Source organism: Onychostruthus taczanowskii, unplaced genomic scaffold (genome assembly GCF_017590055.1).
Source record: "Onychostruthus taczanowskii isolate IOZ18803 unplaced genomic scaffold, ASM1759005v1 scaffold28, whole genome shotgun sequence".
NCBI lineage: Eukaryota > Metazoa > Chordata > Aves > Passeriformes > Passeridae > Onychostruthus > Onychostruthus taczanowskii.
The window spans coordinates 7683161-7700390 of record NW_024500128.1 but is presented as its reverse complement, the minus strand read 5'-3'; the positions used below and the strand labels follow the sequence as shown (position 1 = coordinate 7700390).

Sequence of the window (17230 nt, the reverse complement as noted above, 5' to 3'; positions counted from 1 at the left end):
TTGCAACACCAGCTCTGCTAAGATGATGTTTAGTTTGGCAAAGAGTTATGATGTGCAAAAGACATTTGCAGAGCCTTCATGCAGAACAGAGAGTGCCAAAAGCCACCAGTCAGTCAGCTTTGGGCTTGTGTTGCTTTGCTAGGTTATTTATTTATTTAAAGCCCAGGCCTAGCAGTTTGTGTTCCTTTAAATCACTGCAACCCACCAAGCCAGGCACAGCACGATGTATTCTGAGTCACGGTCCTCCCCCAGAGGAGACGAGACTGAGGAAGCAGAAGCTGTAAGCAGATCTGAAGCGAGCCCCCTGCTGCCGTGGGCGTTGATGGTAGGTGAAATAACAGCAGGTATTGCTCCTGCTCATGCCAGCGGCCAGCAGCGCCTCCCGCCAGCCGCCTCTCCTGCCTCCCTGGCTCACTGCTCCATGGAAACCAGCCATGCTGCGCTCACTGCCCCTCGCCACGGGGCCCCTGGGCACTCCGCCCGCTTCACAGCTGCCGTGGGGAGCTACTGTTTTCCTCTCTCCCACTATAATAGCATCCTTATGAGGCTTCCCCCAGCCCGCCTCTCTAATAGGAGGTTGCATGTTTCTGCGTGCGGCTTGCGTGGTGATATCTGGGTTCATTTAGTATGCTCCTGGGAGTGCCTCTGAACTCAAAAAAGAGAAAAAGAAAAAAAAAAAAGGAAGGAAAAAAGCCAGGAAGGTCAGGGAAATCCTAGCCTGTAGCAGGCAGTTGAAGATAAAAACATGAAGTGGTTTTGTGTAGGAATATTGCTCTTGCTGAATTGGCTGTGTGGCCGTGTGGGGCAATGACCCTGCAGTCATTTGCCTTCTGCTGGGCAATCTTGGGATTACTCACTAAATAATGGCCGATCCAAATTTTTCAGTGAAAAGCCAGCAATAAGGGTGGTCTGTTTAGAGAAAATGCCAGAGACAGCTGACTGTTCTCAACAGCTTTGGACTTGTGACAGAGGGTGTGGGAGTCTCCAAAAGAATCAGGTGTTTAAAGATTGGGTGCATCTTGTTTTACAGAAAATACCCACTTTGTGTTGATGCCAGCTTCATCCATGCTTACATCCTTTATCCTAAAAATGAGGCAGAATTTTATTCCAGATGTGTTTCACCCAGTTGTTTTATTCCAGATGTGTTTCACCTAACCCAAGTTAGGCCCTCATCACCTTTCCCTCCCTGTATATTTCCTTCCTCTGACTTTACAGCCCTGATAACACCTAGTGTGCCTTTCCTTTACACAGTGGTTTCCTCTTGCCTCTAAAAGATTGTCTCTGTGAACCATTCATACACAGAAACACAAGTTCCATCATTCCCACCAATCTTTCCCTTACAGGAGTTTCCTCCCCCTTCCTGCCTGACTTCGACTAGGATAAAATAGTAGCAAAGTTCTACAAAAACTTTTGTTGTCGTTGCCTCCCATGCCATTCTGCACTCTAATTACTCCATAGAGCCAAAAAATCTGTAGGGGGATTAACCTCCTCATATCTGTAACCTCAGTTCTAGTCTCCTTGTCACCAACACGTGAAACAATGTCGGGACACACCATGTCTGCACCCCTGGACCATGTTCACTCTAGCATGACATCTCCCATTTGTCTTCTTTCTGGACCTGAGCAAATTTACCAAAGCAAATCCTACATAGGCAGTAGGGTTGCAAGATGAGTGTGATGCCTTTTTTTTTTTTTTCTTTTGGTGACTGCTGCAGTCTGGAGTGCACAGAATCTGAATCTAACCTTTGAAGGGAAAACAAATATCTTGCATTTAATTCTAAATTTATCTTCTGCCTAAAAACATAAAGTAAATAATTATAGAGTTGTAGGAAAGAAGAAGTCTGCTGGCTGATTAGAAATGTGGATTAATGACAATATGGAAGGAAGTGCAGTGATTTGTGACAGTGTGGAAAAAAGTGCAGTGATAGCATTCAAGTTATCAGAGAAAGGATCTCTCATTACTGGAAGATTGTAAGCCTTTATTCACCCATAACTCACTAGTTGGTTACTAGAAATAACACTATTTTAAGACATTATTTAGTCTCCTAGGCAGGATCGATGTGTTTCTGTGTATGTCATTGGTAGTTTCAAATCAATAGTGGGTAGTAAACTTGAAGCCAATCTTGTTTTAATCCTTTTGTGAGGAAAAAAAAAAATCCTTTGGCTCTGATTTAATATGAGTGAAAGGGAGAGAGGAAAAAAATAAACTGAGAATGTGGTATTGACATAGTATTCACTGGAGGAGAAAAATGTGTGATTTTTTTTCAGATGCTTCCTATGCATGTAGTGAAGGGGATGGAGCAATGGGACCGGTCCTGATGAGTACTGATATATGTCTTTAGTTAAGATTTCAGATAAGTGTGGGTGCCTTTCCCTGTGCTTGTGGAAGTCTGTCATATTCCCAAAGCATTGGGTAACCGAAGTCATTTTTTCCATTCCCAACTTCCCTGGCTAGCAGATCGGTTTTGTAATCACAGGGAGGTGACTGAATGCTTTTGAATTGTTGGTGTTAGTATTAGGTGTCATATAAATCACAGCTTTCTGTCCTGGGAAGTAGTTTATTTTCCAGTACTGCATGTAGATCCCAAAAAAACTTCCCTTTGATCTGTGGGGAGAAAAGATTGTTCCTTTGCAGCAATGAAAAATACAGGTTTCTGAAGCCATAAACCATTCCACTGCAGTTCTTAAAATGAGGTATGGCAAAACAAGTCATCTGTGCATTTTCTTCTTCTAAGAATAGTCTGGTTGAATTCCTTATATTCTTGGTTACCTGCCACAGCTCAGGAGGAAAAATAATATGTGTTGTTCTTATTTATATGACTAGCACAGTAATGATATAACTACCTGAGGCAGAAATCTCATTGGATTAGACTGCAAAAATTCGGAATTTAATGAAGGTACTATTCAGTTATTTCAGAACATTTTTAAATGGCAATGAAAATACTTTTTTTCCCTTTCTCTTGGACATACACATTTTGTGTATGTTTGGCAGTTCCAAGCAGATCTTGGTCTGTAATAGTCCTGACAGCGCTTACTATGATCTGTCAAGTCAGTAATTTGTGAGCAGCAGATTTACAGAGTAGTGTCTCTAGCTAGCATCTCACAAGTTGCAATGGGTTTAACCTCTTCATTGCTTTGTGTATTTCTGTGAATCATGCAGCTATTTCATGCAGCTATTTTCATTATTGTGGCACACACTGGAATCAATGCAATTATCACTAGAAACAGTTATTAATATGAGATGTGCTAAAAATTGGTGTTCTGTAGGCACGTTTGTCAGCTCACTTTTCTTCAGGGACATGAATATGAAAACAAGGCTTTACCTAAAAATGATTAGAGCTTACTTTTCTTATAAATTATGATGTAAAATAACATGTAGGCTCATTCAGAGGCATGGCACGTCTGAACAACTGACTTTTTTCATAATTCCTAGATGCTCAGCCTGATCACTTAACTGTAAGGGCATGCAAATAATGGGACTGATGAAACAGTCTAACATGAGCGTACCAAACACTGTGTTTATGCATTCATCAGAAAAGCCTAAATATACAATTTAGCTTTCTAATTCAAAGAACTGAATCCAAAACCACAGTTTCAATCTTTCATGGTTTTGTTAGGCAGAAATTTTGGAAGTTTCACTTTTCTAATAAAATGCAATGCCCAAAAGCAAACAAACAATAAAGAAAATAAGAAGGTAGCAATGAAATGGTGAAAGTCACTTATGTCAGTACACAAAGGAAAATGAAAGCAAGCCAGTAGGAAGAGTGCTATAAATATGGGAAAGTGAGGTCCAGAAAACCTCACTTTTTTTATATGTCAGGTACAGAAAACAAAAGCTGAAACTTCCAGCTTCCATTTATATTTTGTTTTCTTTTGTTCATGTAAGTAACAGAATAAATGTGAAGGGATACTTTTAACTAAACAAGAAATTTTACTGTTTGAGTGGTGAGCCAACATTTGGACTTGCTGAAGGAACAGCAAGTATTACATAAGCACTACATACATATCAGCCAAGCTTGGCAAAATTGCAGAGCTTTTGCATATAGAGTGTTTAATTGTTGAACATTTTTCACAGGCACATCTCCTTCTCTGTGAAAAATGTTCATGGGGAAATTTGGCTGAATTTGCTACTGGAAACAAGTGGAATTCACGGACACACTGGATGGATTTTCTAGGTCTATCAGGTTTGGGTCAAGGTTAGCAAGGAGGAGAGGTGTGCAGCTGAAAGGCAGAGAAGCTGTGCTCATATTGCGTGCTGCTTTGTGCTAGCTGATTTATTTGCTGGTCACTTATGTGACTAAGGAACTCCATTTCTCTTGGTGTTAAAAAGGCATGAACCTGGTGCACTGAATCCCCTTCCATTTAGAAATTAGGCTGGAGGGTCGCTGGAGCTGACTGGAGACAAGGAGAGGGACAACACAAGCAGGGACAGGGGCAGTCTTGCACCACCTGCAATCCCATGTGGCCATTCTTACCTCGGGCAGGAGGGACCTCAACATGATGGTTTCAGCTGGTGAAGGAGCCTGGAGATCTTTCCAGCAGTGCAGCTGGCCACACCTTTATTTGTTTTTGTCTCAGCTATAGGAGATAGGAAGATATGAAGCTGTAGTGTTGTTTTTACAGTTTTATCCATTTATCAGATGTACTGAGCAATGATTCCAGACTCTTCTGCTTGACTTTTTAAAAAAATTTGCTCTGCCACTTTTCCTGTTTTTCTACCCATTTAAAGAGTCTTTTTTTTATTCATCATTAATATGTAGGACTTGAGTTCTTTGATTTCTATGTTTTCCTAGGGGGAAAAAGCTGTCTGATAGAATTCTGTCCTTGTTTTCCTCCTGTAGAACCAGCAGTTTGCCAATATATTAAGTTAATTTTCATTTAGTATATGCCATTTAATGTAATTAAGGGAAGCAGCACCCAAATGTATGTTCCTAATCATGGGTAACTCTCATATTATTTTTCATTAGAATTTACAAGCATATTATTTGACATGTTAATTATTATGTTAGTATATGACTAAGGAGACAAATATCTCCTCATTTCCCCCCTCCCCTCACTAAACATTTTGTTTGAGAAGATCAGTACATTTTGTCTGTGCAAAGCCCTGGATAAAATGCCACCCACAAATGATTTTGTGCATGTTTTATTTTGCCAAAGGAAGTTGTCAGACATTGGGGGAAATAATGTAATATTGTCTGACCTAAGACTTCAATTAACTAACAAGAAATTTTACCAAAACTGTCATATTAACTTTGTGTATCATTTTACTGGGGCAGAAACATTGTCACACAGCACTTATTTCTTGCTGTGTCTACCTCAAGGCACAAAGCACAAACAGGAAAAGAATTTTAATCTTTATTTCTGATGCAAATAGTTTTCTGCAAATATTTAATGCGAGGAAGAGGTTTTCTGTCTATTAGTCATTCCTGTTTCAGCCTGGTATTACCCAGGCAAATGATGTTTGATCTGTGTGTTTAGATTAGGATTGTTTTGAATTTAACCCTTGCATTTTTGTGTGGCCTCTGATTTTAGTCCTGAAAGAAGACAGTGAACTTCTTCCACTTTGTCTTTTATCAAAATGAAGAAATTATGGACATTGTTTCCATGTATTTTCGTGATTATTCTAAACCCACTCACATTTCCAGTTAGTAAAGGACTGCTGTTCACTTCCATTTCTGTTGCTATTAATTTTATCTTCAACTTCCTCAGGCCAGTCCTTAGGAAAATTTCCTTTCAGTCAGCTGCTTCCTGAGCCACAATTTTAGAAATACTTAATTTCCCTCATATTTTACTCTCTGTTTTCTTGTGTCCATTTAACTGAACTTCAAATCTCATTTCTTCTTTCCTTTAGCCTTCATTTTCTGCTGAAATACAATATCTATCATAGCCTCTTTTTTTCTTCTTCAGACTTGACCCCATTTTTATTTATTTTGTTGCAAGCCATGCTCCAGATGCCTCCCTCCTCATGCTGATACTCCCTGCTGGAAGCTTTGTTCCTGCTCTGGTCACATTTTCCATATTTATAACACCTTTCCTACTAGTGTGCTTTCATTTTCCTTTATATACTCTAATCTGTTCCCATTCCTTGTAAAAATCATCTTTTTGCCCATTCCTTTAGCCATATTACCCTCCAGTGGAATTTTGTGACAGCTCTTTCTCTTTTTCTCAATTAAGTTCAAGATGGTTCTTGCTCCCAGCCAAAGCCTCTGCCACTGTTACTGGGTTTAATTGAGAAAATAAATAGTAATGTTTAAGGAGAACTGGAGGCCTCCATGGTATCCAGTGGTTCTCCATCAGGATCTGTGTATCCAGGGGAAAAATAATCAGTGCAGCTAACAGAACTCTGTGGGCTTTTGGAAAGGGCCAAGTCAAGCTGTGGCCACAGACCCTTCCTGTAGAGTTGGAGTAGCTCAGGGATGTAATATGACAGAGTTCAGCAATAAGTGGTCCATTTCCTCTGAACATGATTTACAAGGTGCTCACATGCAATAGCACCAAAAAAAAAAAAAAAAAAGCTGGGAATCTCTTGCAGGGAACTGAACTTTTTTACCTCAGATGGAGGCACTCCTCAGATCCTTTCCTTGTTTTTTCTCAGCCTCCCTTTCACAACCTGTTTCACAGTGTTCATTAGTCTTGTGCTCACAACCTGGTGCTCTTATTCCATCTTTCTCACAAGAATGTAAAGAATACTCTATCTCCTCTTCCATGGTCTTGAATTAAGAGTAGTCTCAGCCCAAGTCTTTCCCAGGAACTGTGTGGTTTCAGTCTGTTTTCCCACACCTGGGATTCATTAGTCAAGGGAAAATAAAAATCTGAAAAATCAAGTTCTCTGAAATGTAAAACAGTTGTGACCACTCAATCTTCAGCCTTTTCTTTCTTTACTACTTGACCTTCTGTATCTTGGAATCCAGTGCAAGGTCAGTTCTCTTCCCTCTTTTCCTCACCAGAGGGCAGGCAATTATTTGAGTCCTGAGGCTCTGAACAAGATTTCACTTTGATGTATTGCTACAGCATCAGGTTTTCTGACTCCTGCTATGGACCTGTTAAACACCTTGAGAGGAACTGCTGTCATGTCTCCTATCTCTCAGCACCATCGTCACATCTGCTAGGTGTGCTCATTTGTTCTGCAAAATGATAGTCACTGCTGAACTGGGTACTGATACTGATCCTGCATGGAAACAGGCTGCTCAACTTGATCAAAACCATTGCATTATTTCAATCTCTTTTCTGCAGACTGAAAAATATCTTGGTTCATACTGGAAATTACAATCACAAGCAAAAAGGAAAGAAGGAAGGAAGAAAGAAAGAAAAGCAAGCCAAAACCACAGCAACACAAACTTTTTTTGCAATGGGTTTTAAATTCTGCAGAAAAATTAAGAGATAAAATGTATCAGAGCTTATATCTGCTAAATCCTCTGACAGCTGCTTTCTCATCCTGCTTCCTGAAAATGAATCAACTTAATTATTCCTGTGGCTACGTACATCCAGACAGCTTAGACTTGCCTCTTTATCGCTGGCTACAGTAACTGTCCTTGTGTTCTGGAATAGCTAAGAAGATTGAAAACTGGGGGGTTTTTGTAATTCCAGAGTACACAGACTGTAATAGAAGTAATGGTCTGGAATTTTGGAGTCTCTTGTCAATGGTTAGATTGTGCCAGCATTGAGTTTAAATTTGCTTGTGTAGGAGGGCATGTTTAGATTAATATTCCAAAGTAATGTGGAGTGAGTGTTTGGTACAGGCTGAGAGACTGGTGTAGTGAATTCACAGACCACAATATGTGGAGACTGGGGCAGGGGATGGGGGGAATCACCATTAAATTATCTTCCAAGGACCTTGAAGCCTCTCAGGATGACTCTTCTGAGTACTCTGAAAACATAACCATTGATCTAGTTGTAACAATTTGTCCTTTAGAACAGTCTGAAAAATGTCTCAGATTATGGTGCACACATTAAACATGTAAAGTTTTGATTAAAGGAGTTGACAGGCTGATGGTAAACTGAAGTTGTTTCCTTTCCCTTCAGAATTAAATTTTCTTTACAGCCTCCTTTGTCAGTAAGCACTGTTCATTAAGAGTGATTTGGCTATTTCATTCTACAACCTTGTTTTTGCCTGCCTTGTGGATTTAACTGAAGGAAATCTCTTTGTGACACTGAAATGATCAAGCTGGATCCCAATCACTAAATGATGTTTCTACCTGCATTCTTTAACTTGTATTAACCAAGCTACTTTTTTTCAGGAACATTTAGATAGGAAGGAAGCTAAGTATGAATTTTTCACAAACAATTTGCAAAGAGATGTCTTTCCTCCAGTTCCCTGTTTGTTGGATGATTTTGAAATGGTCACGTGAAAAAGCTAGTGAATGAGGGCCTAAAACTTCTCATATCTCAGGTTCTTCAAGTCTGGCTGTAGAGAGGAGTCTCCAGATGAAGGGCAGTTCAGTGGCTGCTCTTTTATCATGTGCTGCAGTGGGGTGGGGGAATCACACCTTGCAGTACTTGATAATGTTGAGCCAAATCAGGAAAGCACTGAACTAAGCACATCATTGTAATGTGGGTTATTTATATCTAAATCTTTTCTGTGCAGAAGGAAGGTGAACTGTCAAGATTAATAGCAGCAGGTCAGCATTACATGCTGACACACCCAAGCCCCTGAGTCACCCATCCAAGCAGCAATCAGTGTAACAACTCCCGCAAAATACAAGAGGGACAACTTAAAGGCTTCTCTGATGGCATCCAGACAAGTTCTTGCTGCTGTCATTGCACATCAAAGGGCATGCTTATCCAAGTGAAACACTGATATTGTGGGGAAAGTATGAGAAGGGTTCATCTCCTGTCTGGTGCTCTACAGATCAGAGAATCATGGCGTGATCTGGGGCCTTAAAGATAATCTAGTTCAAGCCCTATCACCATGGACAGGGACACTTTCCACTTAACCAGGTTACTCAAAGCCCACCCAGCCTGGCCTTGAACACTTCCAGGTGTGAGGCATCCACAACTTCTCTAGGCAATCTGTTACTCTCACAGTAAGAATTTCTTTCTCATACCTAATCGAAACCTACCCTTTTTCAGTGCAAAGCCACTACCACTTGGGTAACACCCCAGATGGGTTGTTGTGAACATCTGGGCCTTCAGGCTGTTCTGGAGGAGGTTTCTGAAAAGATTGAGGCTGTGAGTTTGTAGAAGGAATGTATCTGGTAAGTGGAAGGCTCAGACTTAAATTTCCAGAATCCTGCAGGCTAATGGGTGTCTGAGAGGGCTGCCTGGCTTCTCTCGTCAGTACCAAGAGCAAGCTTTGCATCAGTATGGGGTGAGTAGAGTAGAGAGGTTTGTGTTTTCTGTAGCTACAAGCAAGCTGCTGAAATAAGACCAGTGAGAAGCTTGCTGTAGAGTTTGGCCCTGATAAACAGCTTCTTTTGGTATTAACAATTCCTCACTCTTTATTTTGACCCCTTGTTGTAGAGCCCAAGTTCAGACCTCTGATCCGTCCAGGAAGAATAGACTTTATTTACACAGGCAAAAGTTGTGATAGCAAGAGAGAGGAGAGAGGGTAAATGTTGGAAAGCCAAAGTAGTCAGAATATGATATGACAAAGATGAGGTCAAATAAGTAAAATACATAACAAACTAGACTCTAAAACAGCTTAATGAAAAACATGTCATGGCAGGATACTAGCTGTAGAAGTATGTTAAATGGATACAAAATCTGGGGAATAAAGTCCTCTGTGTTTAATTGAAAAAAAAACTATTGTTATTTTCTTCCTACTGTCTTTCTCTTCATGTCTTCAGTTAGTTTAGCTCTCTTACTTGCCACTCAGAACTTGGATTATCTTACCCATACAAGATAAAAAGCACATGATTTAAAGAAAAGGCATCCTCTGAAACATTAATTTCTCAGTAAGAGTAGCAAAACATAATGTAATTAAAACAACTGTCTACAGTGTCTATGTGCAATCACATTGAGTGGAGAATACATTTAATTTCATTGTAAGGTCAGAGAGCTTTGTAACAGATACATGAGGAGGAAAGGTTGTTGCTGTCTCTCAGAGAGCAGTAATCAAAGGCTGGCAACTGAGCGCTGGAAATTGAACAGATGAGAAGTCCTTGGCAGTGATTCCCAAATGCTCAGGAGACTCACTAGAAGCAGCAGCTTTGACACTTTGGCCAGCTAGTTAAATGGTGTTGGCTATAAACATTACAAGGCAAGAGATCGTCCCCTCGCGGGCTGGCCCAGGGGCAAACGCTTCCTGCCTAGTGTCTCAGGAGCAAGGGCAGCCTCTAGACCAAGGGGCTCTTTCAGGATACCCCATTAATGATCTTTCACACAACACCGAAGAAGAGGAATTTTCATTGTTTGCATGTTAACTCTAAAAATGAATTACAGAGAAGGGTGTTGCAAATAAGCCTAAGTGACAGAACTCCAAATCTACTAAATTTGAACCTCCTTTTTGGAGTTTAGCCAAGAATGAGTACTGCTTCATGTGGATGGTTTAGAGATCAGACTGGAAAGATCCTCATGCATGCAATTCCCTAAAATGAAGTATTTATTAATTTGTTTATCCATTTCTTTTATGAGAAAAAGTGCTTGTAAGAGACAGCTTCCCTATTGTGAGTCCTTGGATTTAGGAAACTAAATCTATACGTAAGCAACAAAAAATCAGATCTATAGAAATTTGAACAAACTCATGAAACTGAAATTACATGCATAAATAAGTTATTGCAGCATTATATTTATATTTTAAAATAGTTAGCAGTGATAGGTAGTCATTGTCAAGAGGGCAGAAAGAGGAAGACAGAACATATTTTTAAACTTGGCACTAGAATTATTAGTTTCACTCTTTCCTGCTTTTATTTTGAGGATGTTTCCTGTGTGGGCACGTTCTTCATTACATAAGCCCTTTTAGTTGTTAAACCAAGACCCAGTGAAATCAGTAGAATTATGCCACTCACCTTGCTGGGCATGATCCTTCAACATTCAGGTGGTTGGGGTTTTACAGTGGTTTGTCATTTCCAAGGTATGACAGCACCTTTCCTGCTTGGGCTGGTGTGGACTATTGAGTTCACTGCAAATACAGGAGAGGAGGTGTTAATTCCTCTGAGCAGTCAGGTGCCAGTCAGGAGTTCATCTTTCAATAGGGAAGTAGCTAATTCTCACTGGTAGACCAGCTAAGTAATTCTTCAGTTCTTTAGTTGCTTAGTTTCACTAGCTGGACACAGCTGAAATGCGTGCTTAGATCATATCTGAGAAAGAAAGTGCATCTCAGGAAGTAAAAATAGAAAACAGTGCAGGCAATGAGTTAGAAGATTGAGGCAACACATGTGAAACAATTAAATATTTATATGAAAATAGAAGGGTTTGGAATTATTAGGGAACCTCTGAGGGGCTGAGTTTCTGTTTTAAGATGCATGGTGAAGATGAAAGAACAGAGGAAAATTACCAGCATGGTAAAAACTTTGCCTTCTGTTTTTGTAACTGTTGATTTCTGTCATTACCCTTTTGATACTGGGGGCTGTTACCATTTCCTACTGGTCTTTAGCCTTGGCATTTGGGTGAGATGGACCTTTCTGAGTATGATAAATTGTTCTTTCAGCAAATTTAAGCACATAATCAGATAAATATTTTGAAGTGTGTGACTTGCAGCATCACCAAGGAAATGAGTCTAGGATTACGGAGAGAGAGAGAGTAATCTCTCATTATGAATTTATCTGAACTAGATCCAAGCAATTCTCCTTAGTTAACTGTGTCTCAGCAGTTTTGTCCTGAAAAAATACTTATCATGCAGAATAGATGGCTGTAGCCTAGCCATCCTTCATTCTCATATTTTGGTTTGCATTGTTTATGGCATTTATTCAAAAGCAATCCTGTAATGTCCTTGGCAAAGTGATCTCTCCCTTTCCCTGACTAATGGTCTCTTTTAGTGAGTTCTCTTTCCTTCACTGCGTATGGCCACAACGTGCCTGCAGTGTAAGGCTCTCACAGAATCTCAGAGGGGTTGAGGTTGGAAGCTACCTCTGAAAATCATTTGGTAAGCCTTCCTTCAAGCAGTGCCTCACAGAGCCAGTTGCCTAGGACCATGTCCAGACAGTTTTTAGTGTCTCCAAGGATGGAAAATCCATCACCTCCCTGGGCAACCTGTGCAAGTGCTTGGTCACTCTCACAGTGAAAAAGTGTTTCCTGGTGTTCAAAGGTGTTTAAACGGTGTTTAAAGTGTTTCCTATGTTCCAGTATGTGCCCATTGCCTCTGAATGTAAGGGATAAAAGGAAGCAATGGGCCAGTTAGCAGCTCCCGCCACCCTCAAAAAACCCCTGTTTTGTCACAGAGAAGACGAGCTTTTGATGTAGGCTGCGATGCCCTGTCAGAAGTTGGCTTATTTTCTGGTTGTGTTGCTGAAAAATTGTCTGAGAAACCACATAGGCTAATCATGTTCTGTACCTAGAAACCTTAGTGTGATCCAGAATAAGATTTGAAACAAAAACACAGAAAGTGTTAACACAGCTTCTTTTTCTTTCCTTGTTAACTTGCAGGTAATGCAGGTAGTGAAAGAACAGATAATGAGAGCACTCACTACCAAGCCTAGCTCTCTGGATCAATTCAAGAGCAAACTTCAGAATCTCAGTTACACAGAAATACTGAAAATACGCCAGTCTGAAAGAATGAACCAGGAAGATTTCCAGTCTCGTCCAATTCTGTAAGTATTGTCTTCTCTCCCCACTCATTTTTTCATGGAAGAATTAATAAGGGAGAAAGATATTTGTGAGCTCTTCTGGAGAATCCCAGGGAGAAAAGCTGTCCAGGGATCTGTGCTCAAAGTCAGTAGTGAGACATCTGCTTACAGTACATGTTTTCTTCTGCTGGGAATCATAACTTTTTCTTTGAGTTCAGTGAAACCAGATTCGGCAAATCCCAGCAGGATTTCACTTGGCTTATTTATATGAAACAGTGGTTTGACATTTCCTAGCTCTGCATGATTGTGAGCCTGATTTTAGTGCTAGTAGTCTTTCAAAATAAAATCCAACTAATCAAACACCACAATTTTGTCTTCTGTTCAAGGCCTCTCTGAGCAAGACAGGGAGAAGCCCAGAGGAAGAGGAGCCAATATACACTAACTTTCCAAAAGAGTTGTCCTTGTATATAACATTATTATAAATTGGTGTTAATGACAAGCATTCATTTACTTATTCGTAAACAGCAACATCTGGCAGCTAGCCAGTCCTTTGCTTGTTGTTTGCAAAGTATGAAAGGCTAATATTGCCTCCATAGCTCCTTGTGATTTCTCAGAATACTCTTTGTTCTGTTATATGAGGAGTGGAGGCTGCACTTGGCTCTGGACCAAGTCTGGGCTTGTGGCTGAACTGATGGCACAGGACAGATGCAGACTCTGTGCTGTGCAAATGTTGTACTGAGAATAGCAGGAACCTTTTGAGATCAGCTGAAAAATGGTGAGGACTCCAGGAGCATCAGATGAAATGTCATGAAATTCTGACTGTTGCAAGTGGAATAGCTCATGATACTCTAAATCTTCTTCTCCAAGGCAAAAGTATAGAAATTGATTTGGACCAGAGCATTCTAGGAGTCAGAAGCAGGATATAAATTTGGATTTGTTTCTAAAGGACACAGATATCTAAGTACAATCTCTGGGGACACATTCCTCCAGGGACAGCAGGGCAACAGTGGAAGTGTAAGCAAAATAGAATTACAAACTAAATTTTAACCATATCGGTGTGAATCAAAGGTGAACTGCTTCTTTTATGCTTCCAGTGTGTTAGAAAATACAACGTAATGCCCAATTAGAACTGATGTCACTCGTAGTAATGCATCAATTAAAAATCTACAAATGTTCCAGTTAGTTTTGAATTGTTACACTGCTCAGAAAGCCCCTGCAAATCCTCTGCAACATTTAGCAGTTCCAAGCTGCTTGGAACTGCAAAGCTCATCACCAAAGCTTCTCATCTTCCCTGCTTTCCCTATGACTCAACAGTTTAAGTATGATACAGGTCCATTACTTACATTCTTTTGCACCATCACCTAGCATTGAAAGACTCCCCAATGCCCTGTGCAAGCTCTTCATTTCCAGTGCCACTCTGGCTAGTTGCTGCCACAGTGCAGACTCTCCTTCCCAATCATGGAGCAAGTCAAACAGCCAACAGAAATAGTTAAAAGCAATTGGAGTGTTACCAGAGAATCATTTCAAATTCAGGATAAAGGCTAAGCCTAAAGGCTATAAAGGCTAAGTAAATCGATAAGGTGTTTAAGCAATCGCAACTGCATTTGCAGAGATTTAACTCCATGCATTTGCATTTTGATTACATCCATGATCACTTGTTCTTGACTGTGAAAAGAAACATTCTTTTCATTTTGTGCTTTGATTTGATTCCCTGTACTGAACTCTGTCAAATTGCATAGATGGCACAGCTGATAGAAGTACAGAATCATGGCCCCATTGTAGGGAAAGAGACTGTGAGTGAAAAGAGCAATCGTGGCTGTGCTGTATATTTTAAAGCCCTGCAGATATGCTAAAAGAGATTGTGCACAATGGTGCCTGTAACATCAGCAGACCTTGTTTAATTCTGCCTGAGAATATGGCAATCAGGGAATGGCTTTTCCTGCCTTGAACATGATAGAAGTCTTTCTTTTTCTATTTATTGTATGAAGCACTGTAGTTTTAAGCATTCGAGCTGCTGGATAAGATAAGCTTCAGTGAAGTTGTGTTTGAATGTAAACTGGAATGTGTTGCCTTAGATCCTCACAACTACAACAACCTTGTTTTGCAAGTATTAGTTGTTTATTTTATATGAGCATGTTTATATCACGTGAAGTAAAGCTTTATCAATACCTACTTTTGATTAGGAAAAATAAAAAGTCCTTCAAAATAGATTCAGGTATTTGGGATTGTCATTGATAATCCAAACTGCCATTCCATAATGAAATTATAAAGTATTTCACTTTTATTTTGAATGGCTGTAGAAGAAGTTGTCTAGGAATCCTGTGGACCTATAGAGGACCAGAGATCTCCTTGACAAATTAAATGGCAACAGAGATGGGTTAATGCTAGATAAAAATTTGGCATCCAATTGGAGACTTGCTGGTTAAAGGAGAGTTAATGGCAACTAGGGAATCATTACTAAGTAACATCTCTGTGAAATCAGCAACACAGAGGGAAAGACAGGAAGGAGTCTGGATGCTTTTCTGCTTTTTATCTCACACATTTCTCTGCAATGTTAGAAAGAGTCACTACTGCTTTGAATGAATGATCAGGAGAGGGAGCATAGCTAGATTCCAGAAAGATAAAAGGACAAAACACATGAAACCAGTTCTGGGATTACTCTCCCATTGTATTGTAATAATTTAAATGCCTGTAATGTTCCCCATCCTGGAAAGAAAACCACTATCAAGTGAGTCTTAACTATAAGCTGAAAAGGTAAAAGCTGGAGACAGTTTAACTGGTGCTGAAGAAGCATTTGTGTAATGTGAAAAACTTGAAAATAATTTCTAATGATTTTCAGATGTTTTAAAAACAAGTGACTGCTGTATGTATTGCCTCCAGTGTTAAGACCAGTGAGATAACAAAATTAGGAATCATAGATATTAATGTGGGTTTCCCTCCACCTCTCTGTCTCACCAGTACCCAAACTTTTTACATTTTTATGGGCCAGAAAGACAGTAGGAAACTAATGGCAGTTTTTAAGGTCACTGTCTCCTTAGACTTAAATCTGTTCTCTCTCTGCACAAAGCACAAACTGTTAAGCAAATGTCATCTGAGGGACAATAAATAAATATTCACAAAATGTATTTGCATTTATGATCTTCCCTTAGCTGATTGTTACTGATGGATTTTAAAATTAGGCAGGAGGACGTATTTCTTGCACAAAGATTTTTTCCTAACCCTCCTGTCTTTAGACACTGGTCATGAGGAACAGAACTTTGTTGCATTCAGATGGTTTTTAAAAGGAAATAGAGTTGGTTTGATTGTTCTGACCCATTTCTGTCACCTCAGAATGGTGCAACAGAAACTTTGACAGTGAGGAGCACTGAGCAGCAGGATCACCTTGCAAAAAAATATCTGGAGTGATGATGTCAGAAAAATGGCTGAGAACCATACAAGTCAGAGTAACCATGTGTTGGCATGAGTTGCTGAGGACAGTAAGTGAAGTAAGTCACCATGGCAAGGGCTTGATAGTCTTACAAGCTTTCACTAAGTTGAGAGTTACCAGAGACTGTTTCTGCATGGAATAATGAGATGTCTCCACAACCTCTGTGTGATCAAGTTGAAGGACCATCAAACAGAAGAGAGTAGCACACTGAGCTTCACGACTGTGAGAGCAAAAATGTATGTGTGCAGTGGGCCTCCAGAATGTAACCAAAGATCCCTTCTTTCTTACCTCCCCTTCTCCCCTGCAAAGTCTTCCTTAGGCACTGAAGTATTTTAGAGAGGATTACCTGTTTCATTTTGGATTGGTTAAAAAGTCCTTCTCATCCTCTGGTTTGTAAAGGGCAGGTGGGGTATTAGAGGCCAGAAGACAGAATGTTATGACCAAAGTTTCAGATGTTAATGTGCTGGGTGACCCATTCATTTTTGTTTTTTTTGGTAGTGTCTTTCAAATACAATGTTATGATATCTTTAGTGCCTACTTAATGATAACCATCTAGTTTCTCAGTTAAACTACCTAGCTATCAAACTGATGTTTATACCAGTCTTGAATGTTTGAAATTAGTCCAGCTGGAGATTTAGTCAGCAGCCGGAACTGCTGAGCAATCCACACTTGTGTTTTAACACTGTTATCCTCAGCCCCTGCTGTCAGGTTTTACCTGAGGAATAGAGAAGCTCACAAGCTCAGTAAAGGCAAGACATTTATTCAAGCACAAAATTATTTTAATCACAGTATTTAACCATTCAACACATTTATATCTTAGATCCCAGTGAAAAAACAACAGTGCTTGAAAATTCAAGTCCTAAAGGACTAATAACACATTTCCAAAAGATGGCCTGTTTCTATAGTTACAATGCTTCCTTGGGTTTTTGACCAGCTAGATTTTCACAGCTTGTAAATATGCAGTGGGTTATGCATCCAATCATTTCGTCACCACCTAGGGGAAAGAGGGCATTTTATTTTAAAGGCCTGATCTTCGTAGCAAAGGATTGGCGGTGATTTCAGTGGGGGTCTGGAATATCAAAGGCGTAGGATCCAAATGAGTGTGGAAATCAGCAGAGAACGGGCTTCCTAAGTTTTCAAGA

The 17230-nt window shown here is 39.9% G+C and overlaps 1 protein-coding gene across 8 annotated transcripts in view; it reads left to right on the top strand.

Moving 5' to 3' along the window:
- ELMO1 (engulfment and cell motility 1) overlaps positions 1-17230 on the top strand; it is a 302722-nt gene that overhangs the window by 261297 nt on the left and 24195 nt on the right. For all 8 annotated transcript variants that reach the window (XM_041407809.1, XM_041407811.1, XM_041407814.1 and 5 more), the window contains one exon: positions 12522-12685. In XM_041407809.1, coding sequence (XP_041263743.1) covers positions 12522-12685 — 164 coding nt within the window. The remainder of the gene's footprint in view (positions 1-12521; positions 12686-17230) is intronic.